Source organism: Lampetra fluviatilis, chromosome 4 (assembly GCF_964198595.1).
Source record: "Lampetra fluviatilis chromosome 4, kcLamFluv1.1, whole genome shotgun sequence".
Lineage (NCBI taxonomy): Eukaryota > Metazoa > Chordata > Hyperoartia > Petromyzontiformes > Petromyzontidae > Lampetra > Lampetra fluviatilis.
Window position 1 is genome coordinate 12,595,471 of NC_136278.1, and position 21,180 is coordinate 12,616,650.

The 21,180-nt window shown below is 48.7% G+C and overlaps 1 protein-coding gene across 1 annotated transcript in view; it reads left to right on the forward strand.

The window, feature by feature from the left end:
• C4H2orf42 (chromosome 4 C2orf42 homolog) overlaps window positions 1–9,008 on the forward strand; it is a 39,560-nt gene extending 30,552 nt beyond the window's left edge. The window contains exons 8-10 of the mRNA XM_078855097.1: window positions 1,881–1,981; window positions 4,868–5,036; window positions 8,830–9,008. Of these exons, the coding sequence (XP_078711223.1) occupies window positions 1,881–1,981; window positions 4,868–5,036; window positions 8,830–9,008 (449 nt within the window). The remainder of the gene's footprint in view (window positions 1–1,880; window positions 1,982–4,867; window positions 5,037–8,829) is intronic.
• Window positions 9,009–21,180: the final 12,172 nt, after the last annotated feature.

Here is a 21,180-nt window from a genome sequence, read left to right on the forward strand (position 1 = left end):
TATGATAATTGGTTCTTTACCCTTCTATCTGGCAACAAAACTGACACCTTTTTACAAGGAGTCATGTTTGCATAGACCGCAATACCTGCAGTCATAATACAAACAAAAGAACATAACTCTGATAATGTGCACTGTCCTTGAAGTTGATTGGTCCACACCCGAGACAACTTTCCTTAGAGCCTAGTCTCATATGGGTTGGACCAGATGACGCCAAAAGGCGCACAACTCAAGGACAATGCACCATCAGAGTATGAGAGCTCGGGGCAAGCATCTACACTATGGGAACCTCATTTGCCAGTAAAAATATGATAATTGGTTCTTTACCCTTCTATCTGGCAACAAAACTGACACCTTTTTACAAGGAGTCATGTTTGCATAGACCGCAATACCTGCAGTCATAATACAAACAAAAGAACATAACTCTGATAATGTGCACTGTCCTTGAAGTTGATTGGTCCACACCCGAGACAACTTTCCTTAGAGCCTAGTCTCATATGGGTTGGACCAGATGACGCCAAAAGGCGCACAAATCATCACGCGAACCCCGGTCATCCTCGCAGTAGCGGCAGCGGCAGTGTTTGACTGGCGATCGAACAAAGACGGTTAGTTACCGCATCGCGCGCCTCTTTCAGATGCGCTCCTGTGGCCGTCTGGAACGCTCTTCCTTCCGATATCAGGAAGCCACTGGAGCTATGCACTTTTAAATAATCTAGATTGAAAACTAATTTCTTTAGAACAGCCTTTTATGTTTAGTTTGTTGTCTTTCCCTCACATCTCCAATTAGCACGGTTGGCTATGTACGGTGAAAAAGAAGTTCATACATACATTCATTCAGCTTTAGCCCTATGGGTTGGGCAAGTTTAAAATCAAATGGTTGTGTTGGTTTTGTTTATGCAGCTATCATTGGTAGAGTTGAGGCCACTTCAGCCTTCCACACAATCTCTCCAGTAGCAACCCAGAGCTTTGAACCCAACATCTCACTTGACGTTGACGTTTGGGCCCTTAGTCAGCAGGCCGCTCAGAGTCGGTCAAACCTTGATGCTTAATCAGAAAGGGTTTTATTCGCCATGAAAGTTCGCACAGACAAGGAATTTATTTTGGCCGGAAGGTGCATACATTCAACATATAGGAATCTTAAATCTTAAATAAGTGGTTTACAAGTCTAACTATACTAAAGGTACAAGTCTAACTAATACTAAGGAGCTAAAGTATGTAAAAATTGAATAAAATAAAATCTAAAATATACAATAGCTATAATATACAATATAAAATTACAAAAATGCAAATAGAGTAACATAGTGCAAATATGGCAGGGTGTCATTGTGCAGATATTGTGTTAATCCAGCCATCGCCTCACTAAAACGGTCTTCACTGCGTAAGGCAGCAGGCTCGCCTGGTCTTTGCCACTGAGATTATTTCAATGTGTGGAGTCAGTGTCTAGATTGTGTTAAGGGTGTGTTGTACGCTATTAAATAACTATTTAAATAACTATTTAACAGCGTACAACACACCCTAGATTTTGTTAAGCGTGTGTTGTACGCTGTGAAATAGTTATTTAACAACAAAATCTAAATAACATTTAACAGCCTGTGTAAAAATTCTCCCAAGCATTGGCCACGGTGTTGCAAGTGTTGTAGTGAAATATTTTTTATAATTACTTTCAAATGAGTCACTGACTGCATATTTGCAGTGTTTCAACCGTGCATTCCGAGAGTAAAAACGAACCCCATTGTGCTTTGACCACAATTTTGTTAATATATACTTTGACCGCAAGTTAAACATAGAGGCCGTTGTTGTGAATTACGTTCGAGATATCCCCACGGGAGCCTTCATCCTTCACCGCGCCCTAACCTCCCCGAGGTCGTGCGGGTCTCGCTCAGGATTCGTCCGGAAGGACGCCCTCCCACTGGGAACCTTCTCCAAGTACACGTGGCACATCACCAGTCTGCAGCAGGTGAAGCAGATCTTCAGCACGCCGGAGGTGAGTGAGCGTGACGGAGGCGGTGGGGGGAGCTCCTCTACCTGATCCCTTGTGTCTCTCTTCCTGTGCCTCCTCTCTTCCTGTATCTTCCCGTGTCTCTCTTCCCGTGTCTCCTCTCTTCCCGTGTCTCCTCTCTTCCCGTGTCTCTTTCCACGCGATCCTCTTGTTGCGTCTCTCCTGCTGATTTGGATGCAACGGTGGCTAGGAGATGTTAACTACCTCGCCTGGTCTACAGGAGGTCGTGGGTTCGAGCCCGACCACTGACACCTGTTGTATATTTGGAGTTTGCGGTGTCTCTCTCCCTGTGGTTGTGAGGATTTTTCTCCAGTTCCCTCCACATTTAGAATCAACGTGCATTTAGAGTATTTGGCCGCGATGAATTTCCAAATGAAAAGCCAATTTGTTGAGCTATCATTTGTGGCCAGGTCGCTTCTGAAAAAGAGCTACATAGCTCAGTAGGGCTTACCTGGTAAAATAAAAAAATCGCTTAAATAGATTGTCTCTTCTCTCATATTGTATTCGCTCGTCATTCGCGAACTTGCGATGTTTTGCTATCTGCGAATCACACCTGGAATTCTACACGACTGCATCGAGAGGCAGAAAGAATGAGATAATGTGATGGCATAAAGTGCTGAGAGATAAAGTGATGATATAAAGCGATGAGATAAAGCGATGAGAGAGATACAGTGATGAGATACAGTGATGAGATAATGTTCACATTTAATAGCTTACTTAAGTATTCAGGCCAATATCATTATCCGCGATATCGGCTATTCACGAGCATCTCCGGAACGTATCCCACATTGTCGCGAATAACGAGGGAATGCTGTGTCTCTATCATCTCTCCCGCTTCCTCTCGTCCCCTATGTCCCTGTGCTTGTTTACCACTCCCTATGGTTCTCTTTGTCTCGCCCTGATTACTCTCTCCATTTCGTTATCGTTTGTTTCAAATAATGTCTACCTTGTCCGTGTTAAAGTTTGTCCACGTGTGCGTGTGTGCATTTGTGTGCACATAGCCTAGCACAAGCGCTGCGGTGACATGATCGCCACTTCGTGGCAAATGGTGGTTGTTGTTGTTATGTGTGGGCTGGTAGTGTTATGGTTCGAACCTGGCAACCAGAGTTTGAGTTCTGCTCACAGCGAACACCAGTGACGATTATCTGAACTAGTCCTGGGCGCCCCTAGGTCGACTCAGCCTCAAATGAGTGCCTGGTGCAACTGTGTAAACATCGCCACTGGGGAGTCAAAGGTGGTCGGGCGTGGTACTGGCCACGCACCCCCTCATTTGGCGTGCCGGCCTTAATAGGTGCTCGCAAACAACACTTGCCCCAAAAGTCTTTTCAGACTTTACGGGGAATCTTTGTCTTTGTGTGTAAAAGTGGTAGGTCATACGTTCGTGTTTGGCGTAATTACTCTTTTTACATTGACATGGTGATGTTTGTGTAGCGCCATCAGTCGGTGCCTTCCCACAGCCACGTTCATATGCAGGGATGCAGGATGCAAAACCTACCCGTATCCCATTCTGACTTGAGTGAACATGTTTACGTGTGTGATTGTGTTAATACAATATTAGGGGCTCAACATTATTTATTTTTGGGGCTCCACGGTGGCGAGACGTTTACTACCTCGCCTGGTGTACAGGAGATCGTGGGTTCGATCCCAACCCTGACGCCTGTATTTTGGAGTTTGCGTGTCTCTCTGCCTGTGGTCGCTTGGATTTTTCTCCTGGGCCTCCGGTTTTCCCCTCCACATTTGGAAACACGCCTTTAGAGTATTTTGCTATTGCTATAAATGTCCACGTGATAAGCCACTTAGTTGAGCTATCATTTGTGCCCAGGTTGCTTCTGAAAAGGGGCTATATAGCTCAGTGGGCCTTATCTGGTAAAATAAAAAAATAGTTTAGTATTTAATAGTTCTTAGTTTAAGAGATTGCTAGTTTTGAGAGAAAAAAATTACCAACAATTATTTAATGAGTGCACTGAAGCTGAGTATTTTGAGTATCAAATATAGACCATATTATTACTCCATAAGCTCGGCAAGTTGTATGACGTTTCAAGTCGATTTTCTTTCATCATAATCAGAATATTTATTGAGACTGCAGGAGGATATCCGATGAGCTAAGGAACTCTTTAACACGGATGTCCAGTCGGGGAGAGACCTCAAGAGCCCCAGGATGTCATTGGCGAGGGTGACCTTGGTCACAACATTTATAACGGCGATGAATGCACGTTGTTGTTGTTTGTTTTGTTGTTGTTTGTTGTTGCATGTGGTTGATGACGTGCACGGGCAGCAATTGGGCATCGTGACTTTGAAATTGTGTCCTGTTTACTGTTGCGGACGATCAGCACGTCCGTGTATTTGTCAGCGACTTGATGTTGTTTGTGACATTGTTGTTAACTCACTTTATTATGAAGGTCGCGCTTATTACACATGACGCGCTTGTCACTAATGAGCTACAACGCCTCGCGGTTCTCATCAAGGAGCATAAAGCATCATCACGTGAACTCCGGTGGTAATCCTCGCAGCAGCAGCAGCGGCTTTTGGCTGCTCGCCGTGGAACAGAAACGGTCACTGCATCGCGCGCTTTCACATGCGTTTATGCGGCCATCTGGAACGCTCCTCCTTCCGATATTCGGAAGCCACTGGAGCTATGCACTTTTAGATCATCTGGATTGAAAACTAATTTTTTTAAGAACTGATTTTTGTGCTTAGTTTGTTGTCCTTCTCCCCGCACCTCCGATTAGCACGGTTGACTACGTACGGTGCAAAAGAAGTTCATACGTACGAAGGCCTGTAACGGTGACGGTTTCCGTTTCTGCCGATGCAACTGCCGCTCCTCCTGCGCCGCCGGCCATTCACCGCACCGTGCCCGCGTCCTGCCCGCAGGTGCCGCTGGAGGCGACGCGCAGCTTCGTGGAGAACCGGGACGGCACGTACGACGTGTTCCGCAGCCCGCAGCCACGGACGGACGAGGCTGGGGACGCGTCCGGCCGGGCCGAGAAGCAGCAGCGGGCGACCATCCGGCCCCTGCAGCTCAACACCTTCCTCAAAGTCGGTGCGTGCGCGGGGATGCTCCACGGTTTGGCTGAATTTAGTTTGGATGGACGGCCAGAGGCACCTGCGATCTTGCGTTTTGAATCCAGATGGGGCAACCCACACTTGTACCCTCTCTCGTTCCGATGACGGTTTCGTTTTGGTGACATACGTGTACGTACGTGTACGTCACCAAAACGAAACCGGAAGAAAATGTAAAATAAAATAACTTTGTCGGTACCGGGGCTCCCGCAAGGCCACGGCGGGAGGCCGTGTGGCACAGTTTGGACATCTACTGGACATCTGTGAAAACTACTGGCCACCTGTGAAAAAGAGCTTCATAGCTCATCGGATTCCAGTATAAATAAATATTTTGATTTTAATCTGATTGTTTGGTGCCAGCTATCATAGAGTGTGGTTGTGTCGCTACGGTTCTCTGCGGTGAGTACAATCTCTTAAAAAAATGCCTCTAAATAAAATTCACTCTGAACCGCGTGTACGTTCCCAGATTCAGCGGTTAATGGGACCCAACTTGCAGACATCTCGGAATGGGAAAGGGTTAAGACTGCTTTCTCAGATGTCAGTTGAGGATCTTATGCAGGTCACCAATGACTTTACACGCAGCTTTATTCGGCATACTCCCAAAGGTAAAGCCTCTTAATTTGTTGCTCATTAATTCAATAACTTTGTCATTCTATTTCTATCAATTAAGTCTGCTAGAGCCGGCCCATGATTGGCTGCTCTGACCATGCTCGCAAATGCTTGCGATCTTGATTTGCGGTTGTTGCACATGGCCGGAAGCATCGATAGTTTCCGTCTCTGCGAAACGCCATCGCCACCGGCGCACGAGCTCGCGAGTGGAACGCACGCCCGGGATCCTATACCTGCAAAAAGAGTGACCACCTGGAGTGGCTTAACTTAATCGCACTTGGCGAAGGATGAACGACGCGAGAGCGGCGATGTTGTTTACACAAGGTAGACGTAGCCGTAAGTGCATCTGCTGTAGGGGTAGGACACGCACAGCAAACGAAGAGCGTTGTTACTTCATGAAAACTTTGGAGGTTTTAGCTTTAGGTAGAAAGGAAATGCAGCCTGCATTCTTTCAACCGCCTCGGTGGCGAGATGTTAACTCCCTCATCTGGTATGCAGGAGGTCATGGGTTTGATCCCAACCCTGACGCCTGCTGTATATTTGGAGTTTGCGTGTCTCTCTCCCAGTGGTCGCGTGGATTTTTCTCCGGGTCCTCCGGTTTTTCCCTCCACATTTAGAATCAACATCACGCATTTAGAGTATTTGGCTGCTAGAAATTTCCACGTGAAAAGCCGCTTCGTTGAGCCGTCATTTGTGAAAAGAGCTACACAGCTCATTGGGCCTTAACTGGTATAATAAAACATCTTAGGTTTTTTCCGTAAAGTCACGTAGGAAAAAATGAATAATAAAAATGAAATAATAGAAATAATGATAGAATAAAATGATCCAGTAAATCTACAGTAAATCTAGCTGTGACGGTCCCATCTGATGACGGAGATTTGTGTTGCCTCCGAAACGTCGTGATTTAGTATTTTATTTCTATTATTTTATTTTTAATATTTATTTTTACCTACGTGACTTTACCGAAAAAACCCTAAGAGTATGAATCCTTGCAGTCACGAAAGCTTCAAATCTAGAAATAATAAAACATCGTTTAATACTTTCAATCGGAGGATTTCTGTGCCTTCACTACACTTGAAGATGTATTTATAGTAACGTCGGTGCCAGTGGTGAAGCCAACATGCAGTGTGCTGCATATTTCCTTTGGGGCCCCATGTGTGACTGAAACTCACATGTTGCGATAGTTAGAGATCACTCGGTTCTCATCTGACAACGGTTAGAGTTCGCGTGTCAATCATCCTCGTGGCAAAGAAGCATTTAAACCACAAGCCTAATGGATTGGGCTTTGTATGTAATTATAGGTCATTTATGTTTTGAATTCTATAAAGGTTTAGGTGTATTATTTATTTTAATAATCAGGGTTGATCTGGCACAAACATGGAGAGGAGCATTCTTCCTTCGTCACCTCTGCGAGATGGCGATTCATTTCAGCGGAGGTTGGACCACATGATGGGCCTCCAACGAATATCTTGTTTAAATACATCTAAACCCCCACAGTCGTTTGGGCACATCTGTTGTGGCTCATCACGCTCCTCTTGTAATTCACGTGACGGCGTTTGGCCCGGCGACACTGGTCGAGTACAAAGATAGCTCGAGGCGGAGTGCTCGGCTCACAGTCGTAAGGTTGTCCGTTGAAAATACCGATCGGAGGTCAACTCAGCTCATCGTCCCTCCACGGTGCAGATTGGTAAGAAGTCAACAGTGGCTCTCTCTGTCGCGACGTTGACCCCTACCCGAATAAAACTATAAACACATTTTTTATTTTACCAGGTAAAGCCTCACTGAGCTATATAATTGCTCTTTTTCAGAAGCAACCTGCACACAAATGATGGCTCAACATCGTGGTTTATCACGTGGAAATGTACAGCAGCCAAATACTCTCTTTACGGACTGCTTCGTGATGTAAAGTGTACTTATTCACACGCATTGCGGCTCCTAAAATATTGAGTTTTGTGCCAAATTCGAAAAAAGATGGCTCTTTGTGTTATCTTGGTTGCCAACCCCCGTTCTAAACACGTGATGTTGATTCTAAACGCGGAGCGAAACGCTGGGACATCGTGCCAAACGGCACACAGCGGTTAAAACCCGTACAGACTAAACGAAAACTATTTGTTATTTTACCAGGTAAGGCTCATGGAGCTATGTAGCTCTTTTTCAGAAGCGACCTGGCTATCCCCAATGATATCTCAACGAATTGGCTTGTCATGTGGAAATGTATAGCAGCCAAATACTCTTAACGTGTGTTTCTAAATGTGGAGAGAAAAAAACGGCGGACCCGGAGAAAAATCCACGCGACCACCTTGAGAGACACACAAACTCCAAATGTAGAGCGAGTGTCAGGATCGGGATCGATCCCACAACCTCCCGTATACCAGGCGAGGTGGTTAACATCTCCTAGCCACCGTGATGATGATGATGAGAGACACGCAAACTCCTAATATACAGTGGGCGTCGGGGTCAGGATCGAACCCACGACCTCCCGCATACCAGGCGAGGTGGTGAACATCTCCTAGCCACCGTGATGATGATAATGAGAGACACGCAAACTCCTAATATACAGTGGGCTTCGTGGTCGGGATCGATCCCACAACCTCCCGTATACCAGGCGAGGTGGTTAACATCTCCTAGCCACTGTGATGATGATGATGAGAGACACGCAAACTCCTAATATACAGTGGGCGTCGGGGTCAGGATCGAACCCACGACCTCCCGCATACCAGGCGAGGTGGTTAACATCTCCTAGCCACCGTGATGATGATGATGAGAGACGCACAAACTCCTAATATACAGTGGGCGTCGGGGTCAGGATCGAACCCACGACCTCCCGCATACCAGGCGAGGTGGTTAACATCTCCTAGCCACCGTGATGATGATGATGATGAGAGACACGCAAACTCCTAATATACAGTGGGCGTCATGGTCGGGATCGAACCCACGACCTCCCGTATACCAGGCGAGGTGGTTAACATCTCCTAGCCACCGTGATGATGATGATGAGAGACACGCAAACTCCTAATATACAGTGGGTGTCGGGGTCGGGATCGAACCCACGACCTCCCGCATACCAGGCGAGGTGGTTAACATCTCCTAGCCACCGTGGCGGCACTCCCCCCACAAGCGCGGGGGCACCCTGACTCCTGGCGACGGCGCCGCCCTCTTTTCAGGCACCGCGTCCGTGGAGCAGGTGGAGCCGACGCCGTTCGTCATGGAGTGGGTGCCCGACATCCTGCCGCGCTGCAGGATCGGCGAACTGCGAGTCAAGTTCGAGTACGGCCACCAGCGCAACGGGCAGCCGCAGCAGCGGGAGCGCCCGCTCGAGCCCTCCGACGTGCTACTGCAGTGAGCGTCGGCGGGGGTGTGGAGGGCGAGGGGAGGGGGCGGCGGGGTGGGGGGATCGGGCGAGACGGTGACCGCCGCTCGTAGGCCCCAGGGGACGTCGTGGCCTGCGCCATGCTGCCACGCAGGCCTGGCTGGCCTGGGTCCTGCCGTCTCAGGGCTGCCGTCGCGCACAACTCTGCGGCACGTCGCAACTCTGCTGTGTCACGAGCCCCGCCTTCACGTCCTTGCCACCTCTTGCATCTTCCAGTCACGAGATCTTCTTTTGAAGTCACGGTGTTGCTCCCCAGTCCAATTGGGCCCCAATAGTCCCGCACCTCAACATCACGGGCGCTACCGTCGGGCGTTGTAACGCGACGGGTACCGGAGTCGCACCTCCGATTAGCGCGGTTGGCTACGTACGGTGCGAAAGAAGTTCAGCATACGTACGTAGTCAAATCCTTCTACCGTCACCTGTAAAGACATCACAAGCCACCATATAACGTGATCCGTTACCTTACTCGTAATTAAGGGCCAATGCACGAGGTGGCTTCATACTCATTACAAATATGTTATTGGCAGCCACAGTCGTAAGACAGTTGCACAAAACGTCGGTGTTTCACGCCGAGGCAGACAACGGTTAGCGTGGCAGGTGTGCGGGCGAAGCGAGTTAACGAGTTAAAATTCCACGGCTCACAAGTTTTGGCCACTTTAGTGTTCTGCTGCCGTTGCGGTTTGTAGCCGGTAACATCATCTTCGGTGCACCGCCGTGTGTGACCCAACGCAAACATGTCGCTCGGCAACAGAACGCCTCCATCCTGCACCGTTGATATGTTTGCAACTCGTGTCTTCTGTGGGAGCAAAAGTGCAACGGTTAGCGCTACGCTGCGCTACGAACCCGGCGATCCCAGTTCGATTCCCGCTCCTGGCCAACACCGGTGACGATTATTTTGACCGGTCCTGGGCCTCCCGTAGGTCGACTCAGCCCTTAAATGAGTACCTGGTGCGGCGTATAAATGTCGCCACTGGGGAGATGAAGGCGGTCGGGCCACCCATCCCCTCGTCTGCCGTGGCGTTCTCATAGATGCTCGTTAACAGCACTTACCCCAACAGTCTGTTAAGGCTATACGGGGCATCTTTGTCTCGTAAGAACAACCATAATCATTGTCTGCCATGGCAATCAGCTTTGCAAGGTAATTTCACGTTGTGGAAAACTACAATTATTTGGTCATTCCGGAGTAGAAGTGAACAAATTGCAACAAAAGCACAAAAGGAGACGTAAAGGCAATGAAATGTAAATCACAAACAGCGGCCAAAGAAAGAGCGCCGAGTCGATGCCTGTAGGGGTGTTCATAGCAGGTGCCATGGTCACACTGTGACCCCCCTCCCCTGGAAACGAGATTACAACTTCCACACAGTTGCACCCGTCCCCCTGCACCTCCGATTAACACAGTTCGCCTCTTACCGTGCGACAGAAGTTCAACTTACATTTCGCGCTATGTAAGGTTCGCGTCAACATTGGCAGGCATCGTTACGCCCTGGGCCACGTGCAGTTCCCCCGGGAGCAACTCGTGCGATCGGTGCGTGCTGGAGCACCGTGAATCACGCGGTTTGCCTTCTACGCAGCGGGGTTCATCTCCGTCGAAAATCATCGCCTCAGACGCGTCTAAGGGGGCACGTGTCGCGCCCCAACGAGCTGAAACCACGAGCCGAGCCTCGGCGCATCAGCGCGTGTGGAAACGAAACGACGCGCCGCGGTCGCGCACCATCCCACGCGTCGTCAATGAACGGCACCGCCGACGTCTTCCACGGCCGTCCGGACCATTCGCAGCCCCGGGAGTAAGCTCCTGAGCGACAGCTCACCAAAGAGACCAACTTCGCCGCGGTCGACTCGAGGGTTCCAGCGGTACGCCGCATTGCAGTTGTTCAGCCGGACATCAACGAGCCGCGCGCATGACTCCTCCTGGCCCATACTGGCGCACAGTATTCGGTTACAGAGTTAACACAAGGGCCACCGATGATGTCCGGAGCACTGGATTGCTGTTGTTGTTGCTAATGCTGCTGCTGTGGAGACCGGGAGATCGATGATCGACGTTCGGTCGCCGCGTCGATGATTGCATTCGTCGTAATCTCTCAACAACGGAGTGGGGGCCGCGTGACGGCTGCCACCTTCCATTTCGCTGCGGTGGAAGGGCTTTGTGGATGCTTGTGTCCACCAGGTGGCGGCCACAGAACTTGACAAAATATTATCCGGGAATTTACATAACGCAACATGTGGAACAGATTTTAGAAATTGTACACAGTTGTACACTGATGCTTACCCTTTCCCGTTCTGGGATGTTTGCAAGTTGCAAAGTGGGTCTCATTCACCTCTGAATCTCGGAGCGCGCAAATATTCGTTTGTTTCTCAATCCGCTTGTCCTGGTGAGGGTCGCGGCAGCAACATGTTGAGTAGGGCGGTCTAGACCTCCCTTTCCCTGGCGACAGACTCTAGCTCTTCCTGGGGAATTCCCAGGCATCCTAGGCCAGCCGAGCGACGTAGGCCCCGCCAGCGTGTCCTGGGGTGGCCCCGGGGTTTTCGCCCAGTGGGAAGTGTTGCCCGGTAGAGTTTCAGGGTGAATCTCCCAGGGAGCATCCTTACCAGGTGCCCGAACCACCTCAACTGGCTCTTCTCAATCCGGACGAGCAGCGGCTCGACTCTGAGGCTCTCCCGGATTGCCGAGCTTCTCACCCGATCATGGAGAGTGGTGAGCCCGGCAAGCCGTAAAGCCTCATTTCGGCCCCTTGTACCCACGATCTCATCCTTTCGGCCATTACCCAAAGATCATGACCATAGGTGAGGGTGTGAATGTAGATCGACCTGTAAACGGCGAGCTTCGTTCGAGAACTCAGCTCCCGCTTCACTACCAAGGAACGGTACAGCGCCCCCAACACTTCGGACGCCGCACCGATCCGCCGGCCAATCTCCCGCTCGCACTCACAATCATTCGCGAAAGAGACCCCGAGGTACTTAAACTCCTCCACTAAGGGCAGCTGTTCCCCCCTCACCTGGAGAGCACAATCCACCGTCTCCCTGGAGTGAACCATGACCTCAGATTTGGAGGTGCTGATCCTCATCCCGGCCGCTTTAAGCTCGGCATCAAACCGTTCAAGTACACGCTGGAGATCACAGACTGACGAGGCAAAGAGGACAACATCATTCTCTCTATACCATGAAAATCCCAAACAGGAGTGGAGACAAGACGCACCCTTGGCAGAGTCCGAGGGCGCACAAGCGGTTCAGCATTAATTTTATTTAGAGAGGCGTAGCGCCGTTGTTTTTAAATATATTCATCGCAGAGAACTGTAGCGACATGACCGCACTACAATAGGTGGCGCCAGACTGTGCCACACGCCCTCCCGCATAGTCTCTTCTTTCCGATTGGCGTGCGTGTACGTCATGAGAAAAACTGATGAAGTACTTGTACGTCATCGGAATGGGAAAGGGTTAATAATGGTCGAGGCACCTTGGAATGGGGAAAGTTGCTTTGTTTCTGCCCAATGATTGTTTGAGCATCGGAACATTCCTGACTTAGAGTACTCTTGCACTCACAACGATGAATGCAATGTCCTGGTAGAATACATCGGCACACCCTTTACATCCTTTTATTGCAACACGTCTGTAACCAGCACCAGGTGGCAGTTGCTTTTCAGATTTTTACGTCACATCGTGGGTCCTCATTGGAGCATAGTGCACGTTTTGTATGTATAAGTACATTGAACTTCTTTCGCACCATACGTAGCCAACCGTGCTAATCGGAGGTGCGGGGGGAAGGACAACAAACTAAAACAACAAGCAGCTCTAAAGAAGTGAGCTTTCAATCTAGATTTATAAGTACATTTTCAAATTGTTCACAAAAAATAATAACGATACGTCATCATCATCACCAGTCACGATCTGTTCACTGCTGGATGAAGGCTTCCCTAAGTCCCCCCCGTCCCTCACCATCTCACGACGGAACGATGTCACGAGCTCCTCCATGTCAGCTCGTGACATTTTCTTTTCTCTCCATGGCGGTCGTCCTCTTGGGAACGTTGCCTCCATCAGATGCCGACGTCTCGTCAATAACGACTGTCGGCCGGCTTGACTCTCCTCAACCGTCGATGTGTCTCCCGTATGTACGTGTCCTCTGATCCATGTGATCCTCTCTGCCCGTGCGATTCCAAGCATGCGACTCTCCACACTTCTCTTTGCACCCGTTTGAGCCTTTCTATTGTGTACGTAGAGTCCGTTCTCCTGTAAAATCGCGTAACAATAAATAATATATAATAGAGGGTAAAGCGCAGTCCGCGACAATGCGTGAGATGCGTACGCAGGCCGAACAAAGGCTGAGGCGCGTGGGTAGCATCTAGAAGCATCTAGCAGCATCCCACTGCCTTGTGCGATGATGATTATGCTACACCGAGGCAGCCGTACGACCGCTTCTTCCTACTTGCACGACGTAGTTCCGGTCACTCGATCGCGTGATATCCAATTCGCGTTATGAAAACACGTGGCGCTATAGGAGAACAGACTGTGTATATCTTGATTTGAAGTTTTCGTGACTGCAGGAATCCATACTCTTTGGTCCTTTCGGTAAAGTCACGTAGGTAGAAATAAAACATGAATTACGACGTTTCGGGCGCAACACAAGCGCCCATCTGCTGCGAGCAGCAACGATGTCTGCACACGTGACTTTACCGAAAGGACCAAGGAGACTGTATATATGTTGACCTTCTTTTGCCACCGTACGTAGCCAACGTGCTGATGGTTTTCTTTGTTATTGTCAGTATTTGTGACCCTTGCTATAGCAGGGGATATGCAGCCACTGGTGCTTTGTTTATATTCATTACCGACATCGGTTTTCCAAAAGCACTCCTTACTTCTTGTTTTTCTCTCATCATTTCCATCTTTTCTGGCTACAATAATTACCCTAAATGTGTGTATATATACCCTGATGCGTTTCCAGTTGCGTTCCTCCGATGAATATTTTCAGTTACAGTAGAACCTCTGGTCACGACCATAATTCGTTCCATAACTTTGGTCGCAACCCGATTTGGTCGTGACTCGAACCTAATTTCCCCATTGGATTGTATGTAAATACGATTAATCCGTTCTAGACTCCTACAAACTGTATATAAATATTGTTTTTTTAAAGATTTCTAAGCACAAAAATAGTTAATTATGCCATAGAATTCACAGTGTAATAGTAAACTAAATGTAAAAACATTGAATAACACTGAGAAAACCTTGAACAACAGAGAAAACTAGCATTGCCGCGTCAAGGTTTAGAATCGTTCAACAAGATGATTGTTTCGTCTGCTACATCAGTCGGTCGATTCTGAGAGAGAGAGAATATTCGTATGAGCAATTCATGTTTCTATTGAAAGTAAGTTAACAGTAATATTTGGGTAGAGTATTGTTTTTGGAAACATTCAGGGTAATATCGTATGAACGTTTACTTCACCGCATCATCGTATGAATGATGCGAGAAGAGATTAACGGGTTCTTATGTTAGCGATTTACGTACTCGGCGCTTTCGCTCTCTAAATTACGGCTTGAATGAGGGAGGAGGGGTATGACTACACTCACAAAATGAATATCTTACTAGGAATTTTATCTTCTTGGTTCTTTCGGTAAAGTCACGTAGAAGGGAAGTAATAAAATAATAAAAATAGAACATAATAAAATAATTCTCACGACGTGAGAATTATTTTATTATGTTTAATTTTTCTTAATAATATTGTTTTATTTTTCTTAATAATAAGAAAAATAAAACATAATAAAATAATGCTCACGACGTGAGAATTATTTTATTATGTTTTATTTTCATTATTTTATTACTTCCCTTCTAGGTGACTTTACCGAAAGAACCAAGATGAATCCCTGCAATCACGAAAGCTTTAAATAGGAATTTTATATAACAAAAGTTATATATATAACTGTTACGCTTTGTGTTGTTTGTTGTAAACGAACCAAGAAGATGTTGTAAACAAACAACAGGAAATTTGGCGCTTACAAAAAAAAATGGCGCGGAAGGAGAAATCGGCCGTGGCCATGTTTGATCGTCACCCGAGTTTGTGTTCGTGACCAGATTCAAAATTTTTGTGAATTTTTTGGTCGTAACCCGATTTGGTCGTGGTCAGAAGCGTTCGTGACCAGAGGTTCTACTGTATTTCTATTCCTGCCAAACAAAAGGTCGAACACACACTTCACTCGGTGACATCATCGATTAAAGACAGCAGGGGATACAACACAACAGAGATTAACTACATCATGGCAAGCTCTGGGAGCGTTAAAGTAGCATAAGGAGATTGATGATTTGGCATATTTTTTATATTATTGGGTTGAATGACATGCGACAAACACTCTTTGCAGACCGCGCAGCGTCTGGCTGTGGGAACGGAGGCGGCCGAGTCAGAATTGGGGGCGCTAACGGTGGCCGTGAGATCTTAACTCCCTCTCCTGGTATGCAGGAGGTCGTGGGTTCGATCCCGACGCCTATATATTTGGAAGTTGCGTGTCTCTCTACCCGTGGTCACGTGGATTTTTTTCCAGGTCCTCCGGTTTTCCCCTCCACATTTAGAATCAACGTCATGCGTTTAGACTATTTGGTTGCTATACATTTTCACGTGATAATCCACTTTGTTGAGCTGTCATTTGTGATAGCTAGGTGGCCTCTGAAAAAGAGCTATATAGCTAAGTGGTAAAAATTCAATATATTGCAAATTATATATGACAAGTAATAAAAGGTGTTCCCCAAGTGAGGATAAAGAGACCGATTTAAGTTTCTTAAGAAGATGTTCTATGATATCCTCTTTTGGGAGTGTTCTCTGATGCAGCATGGCCCACTACTAGCTACGAGAGTTTCCGTATAGGAATTAATTTGTGTCGTGCCGTGATACCGAAAGCAAGTTTAGAATATAACTGGGGGAAAAAAGCAAGAGATAAAACCATTTTCGGGTTTCACTTTGGAGTTAAATAGCCATTTGTTCACCGATATCACCATCACAAGCTTCAGCCGTTACTGATATCACTTCCCATGGGCTTCTTGTCCTCCTTATACGTGATCACTTCTCAAAATGGTCTCCCCACATTTCCGCACTGAACATTGGGGGAATAAAGGCAGGTTACTCGGCTTCATTTTCATACCAACATTTCACCCCATGCTGCACACTACTTTTTCTAGTTTTGGGTAACCAGATATTTAATATACAAGTTTCATGTATCACTTGTGGTCAGGTGGACATAATCTCTTGAATTCCTGAAAATATCGCTCTTCTGGATTTGTGTCACGTGGTCTCAATGACCTTACGACCTGTGATGTCAGCAACCTTTCTACTCGGCCTTGTTGCATCCTTGGCCCTGCATCCATGTCGGAACCGGAGTGCACGCCGCAGCACGATCTGTCTGACTGCAGACACCGGTACGGCCACCCAGTTCGAGTGTTAACAGGCTGCCTCAAACCGGTTTGTAAGAAAAGTGTGAACGTGAAACCAGTTTGACAATGTTTACAAGCACCATCATGTTTTTATAACGGCAGCAGTCTACATACGCTCCTCAAGAATAATACGTGAACCCCATCCCGTGCCTGACACCCAACAACAAACAACAACAACCGCCATTCGTCACGAAGTGGCGGTGATGTCACCACGGCGCTTGTGCCAGGCTAGTTACCTTTTGAGGCCACGTGAAGTGTCGAATGCCCGCTGGCAGGAGGGTCACGGGACAGACCCAGCAGGTGCCATGGGCTTGACTGAGTTGGCATTGCTGCACGAAGTCAGTCAAACCCATGACCTAACACCCACAAACCTAAAACACACGCAACCACCCCAAGGGCCTCATCACAAGACACTGCAGCTCCCATCACGTGGCCTTCCAGAGCTCATCTTTCTTTTTTCTGGCTCCCTTACCAGAAGGGTTTCCTTTAGGCTCCTGGCACTGCAGTGATTTTGGGTGCCTGGAGCCTTAAAAGTTGTTCATTTGAATGGATTTTTCTCAACTCCAGGGAACGCTTGCGGAAAACCTGCCGCGGTACAGGGCGAAGTGTCAGAACGCTCAAAGAGGGAAGAGACGCGGTGGCTTCTGTTCAGGCCCATCCAGGCAGAAGGCGCATGCTAGTTGGAGGCAGACGCACTCGGTGGGTTGCCCACGGCGCCGGCCCTCTGGTGCCAGGTGGCACACCGCTGGTGCCAGGTGGCACACCGCCGGTGCCAGGTGGCACACCGCCGGTGCCAGGTGGCACACCGCTGGTGCAGGTGGCACACCGCCGGTGCCAGGTGGCACACCGCTGGTGCAGGTGGCACACCGCCGGTGCCAGGTGGCACACCGCCGGTGCCAGGTGGCACACCGCCGGTGCAGGTGGCACACCGCCGGTGCCAGGTGGCTCACCGCCGGTGCAGGTGGCACACCGCCGGTGCCAGGTGGCACACCGCCGGTGCAGGTGGCACACCGCCGGTGCCAGGTGGCACACCGCCGGTGCCAGGTGGCACACCGCCGGTGCAGGTGGCACCCCGCCGGTGCAGGTGGCACACCGCCGGTGCCAGGTGGCACACCGCCGGTGCAGGTGGCACACCGCCAATGCCAGGTGGCACACCGCCGGTGCAGGTGGCACACCGCCAATGCCAGGTGGCACACCGCCAATGCCAGGTGGCACACCGCCGGTGCCAGGTGGCACACCGCCGGTGCCAGGTGGAACACCGCCGGTGCCAGGTGGAACACCGCCGGTCTGGGCCTCGCACTCACGGATGTCCCCGCCATGGCTCCCGGCCTTGAACCGCCACTGCCGGTGTTTGTATGTGGGTGAGCGTGTGGGTGAGCGTGTGGGTGAGCGTGTGGGTGAGCGTGTGGGTGAGCGTGTGGGTGAGCGTGTAGTGAGCGGCGGCGCAGCAGTTAGCGCTACGCTGCGCTACGAACCCGACGACACGGGTTCAATTCCCGCTCACGGCCAACACCAGTGACGATTATCTGGAACGGTCGTGGGCCTCCCCTAGGTCGACTCGGCCGCAAATGAGTACCTGGGGCAGTGTGTAAACATTGCCACTGGGGACACAAAGGCGGCCGGGGGTGGTGTTGGCCACCGACTTCCTCGCGCGTCGTGCCGGCCTTCGTAGGTGCTCGCTAACAGCACTTGCCCCAACAGTGTGTTACAGGCTCTTTGTCTTTGTGTAGAAATCTTAGGTGGCAGGCACCAGGTCGCGTTCCAGTGTTCTCGAGAGGTGTTGCTGATGTGGCCGACGACGCCAACATCGGCGTACACCGAGATCCTGGAGCTCCGCTGTGTCAAATGTTCTGTCGTCTGATCTTTCATCCTGGGCCCTTTGTTTTATCTTGGGTTTTTGCGTAAAAAAAAAACAACACCTAACATGAACGTGCAGCAGCAATACCATGGTGAGACAAGGGCACACACCCCCCCCCCTCTGCAAATGAAGTATTTGCAGCATTATGGTGCTATAGCGTGTAAACGTGTGTAAACTCAAGCAAACGGAATGCTATTTTGTAAACGTGCCGTGCGTTTTGAGCTTGGGCTACCCTCTGTATGAAGATCTTTTATATAAGGCAAAGGGGGCCTTTCAAACAAAGCCTTAGGGGTGATGGGAACAGCTCTGGCTTGCGTACATGGCCTGTTCTACGAAACAAAGTATCTCTGGATACGCAGTGTTGAGAGTGTAATGTAGCTGACCTGTGTAAATATATTTAATACGAAGCGGCAGCATTGTGTGTCGGCTGCCTGCAGTGGAAGAGAGCTGCCCCGCTTGTTAACTCTGTTCATTCGTAGAGACGTGTTTTGCACTGCTGACTCGGATGTGTACTTCAAGGAAGTCTGTAGTCCTTTGTCATTTAGTATTCAGTGTTTTAAAAAAGTGATATTCCGTGGGTGATGATGACTCCAGCACGTGCTTCACATACGTAAAATAAAATAGAATTTACCGCGTAACTAACTTTTACCATTTTGTTTTTTTACCAGTGCCCGCATTTACATTGCACCACCAAATGACATCGATGGCTGAATTTTACCAGAGAATTGCACTGTAGCTCCCGAAGCCAAGAACATTTCATCCCGTTCGTCACCGGAGGAAGTCGGAACCCCGTAAATAGTGGTTCAGAAAATATATATTCTCGTAATTTACGTATTGCTTGGTAATTTTCTAAAATTGGCCCTGATGCCAGCAAACAGCAGCTTATACTCTCGCAAAGAGGGCCACAGGAATATGATCTTTAAGGTCTACATGTAGTGAGGTGAGAGAACACCCGTCTTTTTGTTGTCAGCTGTCTGAAGCATTGTGTACAAAACATGATATACAGCTGAATAAATTGATGAACATTTAAGTTTCACATTATCCGCACGCGTAACCACAGACAGCCTCTAGTTGCATGAACAATGGGTGCTGACATGAACGGCGCAACCATTGGTATGCTTATACCTAGTAACTGCTGTGCTCGTATCAAATTAAAATAAGACACAAACGTACCTATCATACTTTGGGAAGGACATTTCGCGCGCAGCATAGAGTTCTCACGCAAGAGAGACCTCCCACAGCCTTTCAAGATCTGACAACCCCAACTCCACGCTGGTGCCAAAGTAGAAACCAAGCATATTCTTAGGTTTTTTCGGTAAAGTCACGTAGGTAAAAAATTTAAATTAATAAAAGTTAAATAAAAATAAAATAAAAATCACGACATTTCGGAAGCAACACAAGCTTCCGTCTTCAGGTGGAACAGTCACAACACGATAGCTGAATCCTTGCAGTCACGAAAGCTTCAAATCTAGAATTAGAAACCAAGCAACCAACTCTGAACAGGGGTAACCATCCCCCAGGGAGTGGTAGTCGGTACCTGACGGGGCTCTGTCAATAAACTAAGTGACGTTCTTTTTATTTTACCAGGTAAGGCCCACTGAGCTATCCTAGCTATCACAAATGACTCTCAACGGAGCGGCTTATGTGGACATTTATGGAAGCCAATTACTCTCAACGCGCTTTGTTGATTCGAAATGTGTAAGGAAAAACCAGAGGACCCCGAGAATAATCCACGCGACCACGGGGAGAATATGCAAACTCCAAATATACAGGCGTCGGGGTCGGGATCGAACCCACATTCTCCTGTTTCTACTCATGGGTGACAGTTCATATGGAAATTTAAGACCGTTCGTCTTGAAATATTCTTAACATGTCTACCATGTGCGTAGTACAGTCTCCAACTATTATTCAATCAAATATGTTTTGGCCTCTCTGCTTTTAAGAAGGGCCATTGGCCAAACCACTGGCGATTATGTACTCATTCTATTTCCCTTTGAGGGCAGTGTTGACGAACGTGTTGCCTCTGTGTTGCTTGTGCTTGTGTCGCGCTGCCAATGCAGTCTCACATCTGGCACTGGTTCCGCTGATTGTTCCTGTCTGGCTTGTGCCGTAGGCATGGTAGGGGTAGGGAATTGATTGGGAAGGTATGTATGTTAAACTATTTAAAACTTTAATTTTATTTTACCAGGTAAGGCCTACTGAGCTATGTATAGCTCTTTTTCAGAAGCAACCTGCCTACAAATGAAAGCTCAACGAAGTGGATTATGACGTGGAAATTTATAGCAGCCAAATACTCAAAACGCATATTTCCAAATGTGGGGGGGGGGGGGGGGGGAAACCCAAAGGATCCGAAGAAAAAAATCCCCGACCACGGGGAGAGAGACACGCAAACTCCAAATATACAGCAGGCGTCAGGATTTGGATCGAACCAACGACCGCCTGTATACCAGGTGAGGTAGTTAACATCCCACTGTGTTGAACTTTTTTTCCACCATACGTAGTCGACCGTGCTAATCGGAGGTTGGGCGGGCGGGGGGGGGATGCAGGGGCGACATTCCCAAAATTGAAACTTTTTTTTAAAAAATAGAGCCCTACATAAATAACAATAATGAAACCCACGTCACCAATTTTCAATAAAATACAAATATTCAGATTGGGCAATCGCTCCCATGGCCTCGCCTCCCACCCCGGACCCCCCCCCACCCCACCCGGCTTGTGCAGACACGGCAGCCCCCCGGCGGGTGGGGATCCCGACTGGCGGCGTCGCTCTCCACACCTGCGCGTCGTCGTGGGCGCCCACGCGCGCGCTCCACGCGTGCCCGCGCACGCCCGAATGCGCGGGCACACGGGAGGCGCGCGCGAGGCCGCAGCGTCCGGCCGTG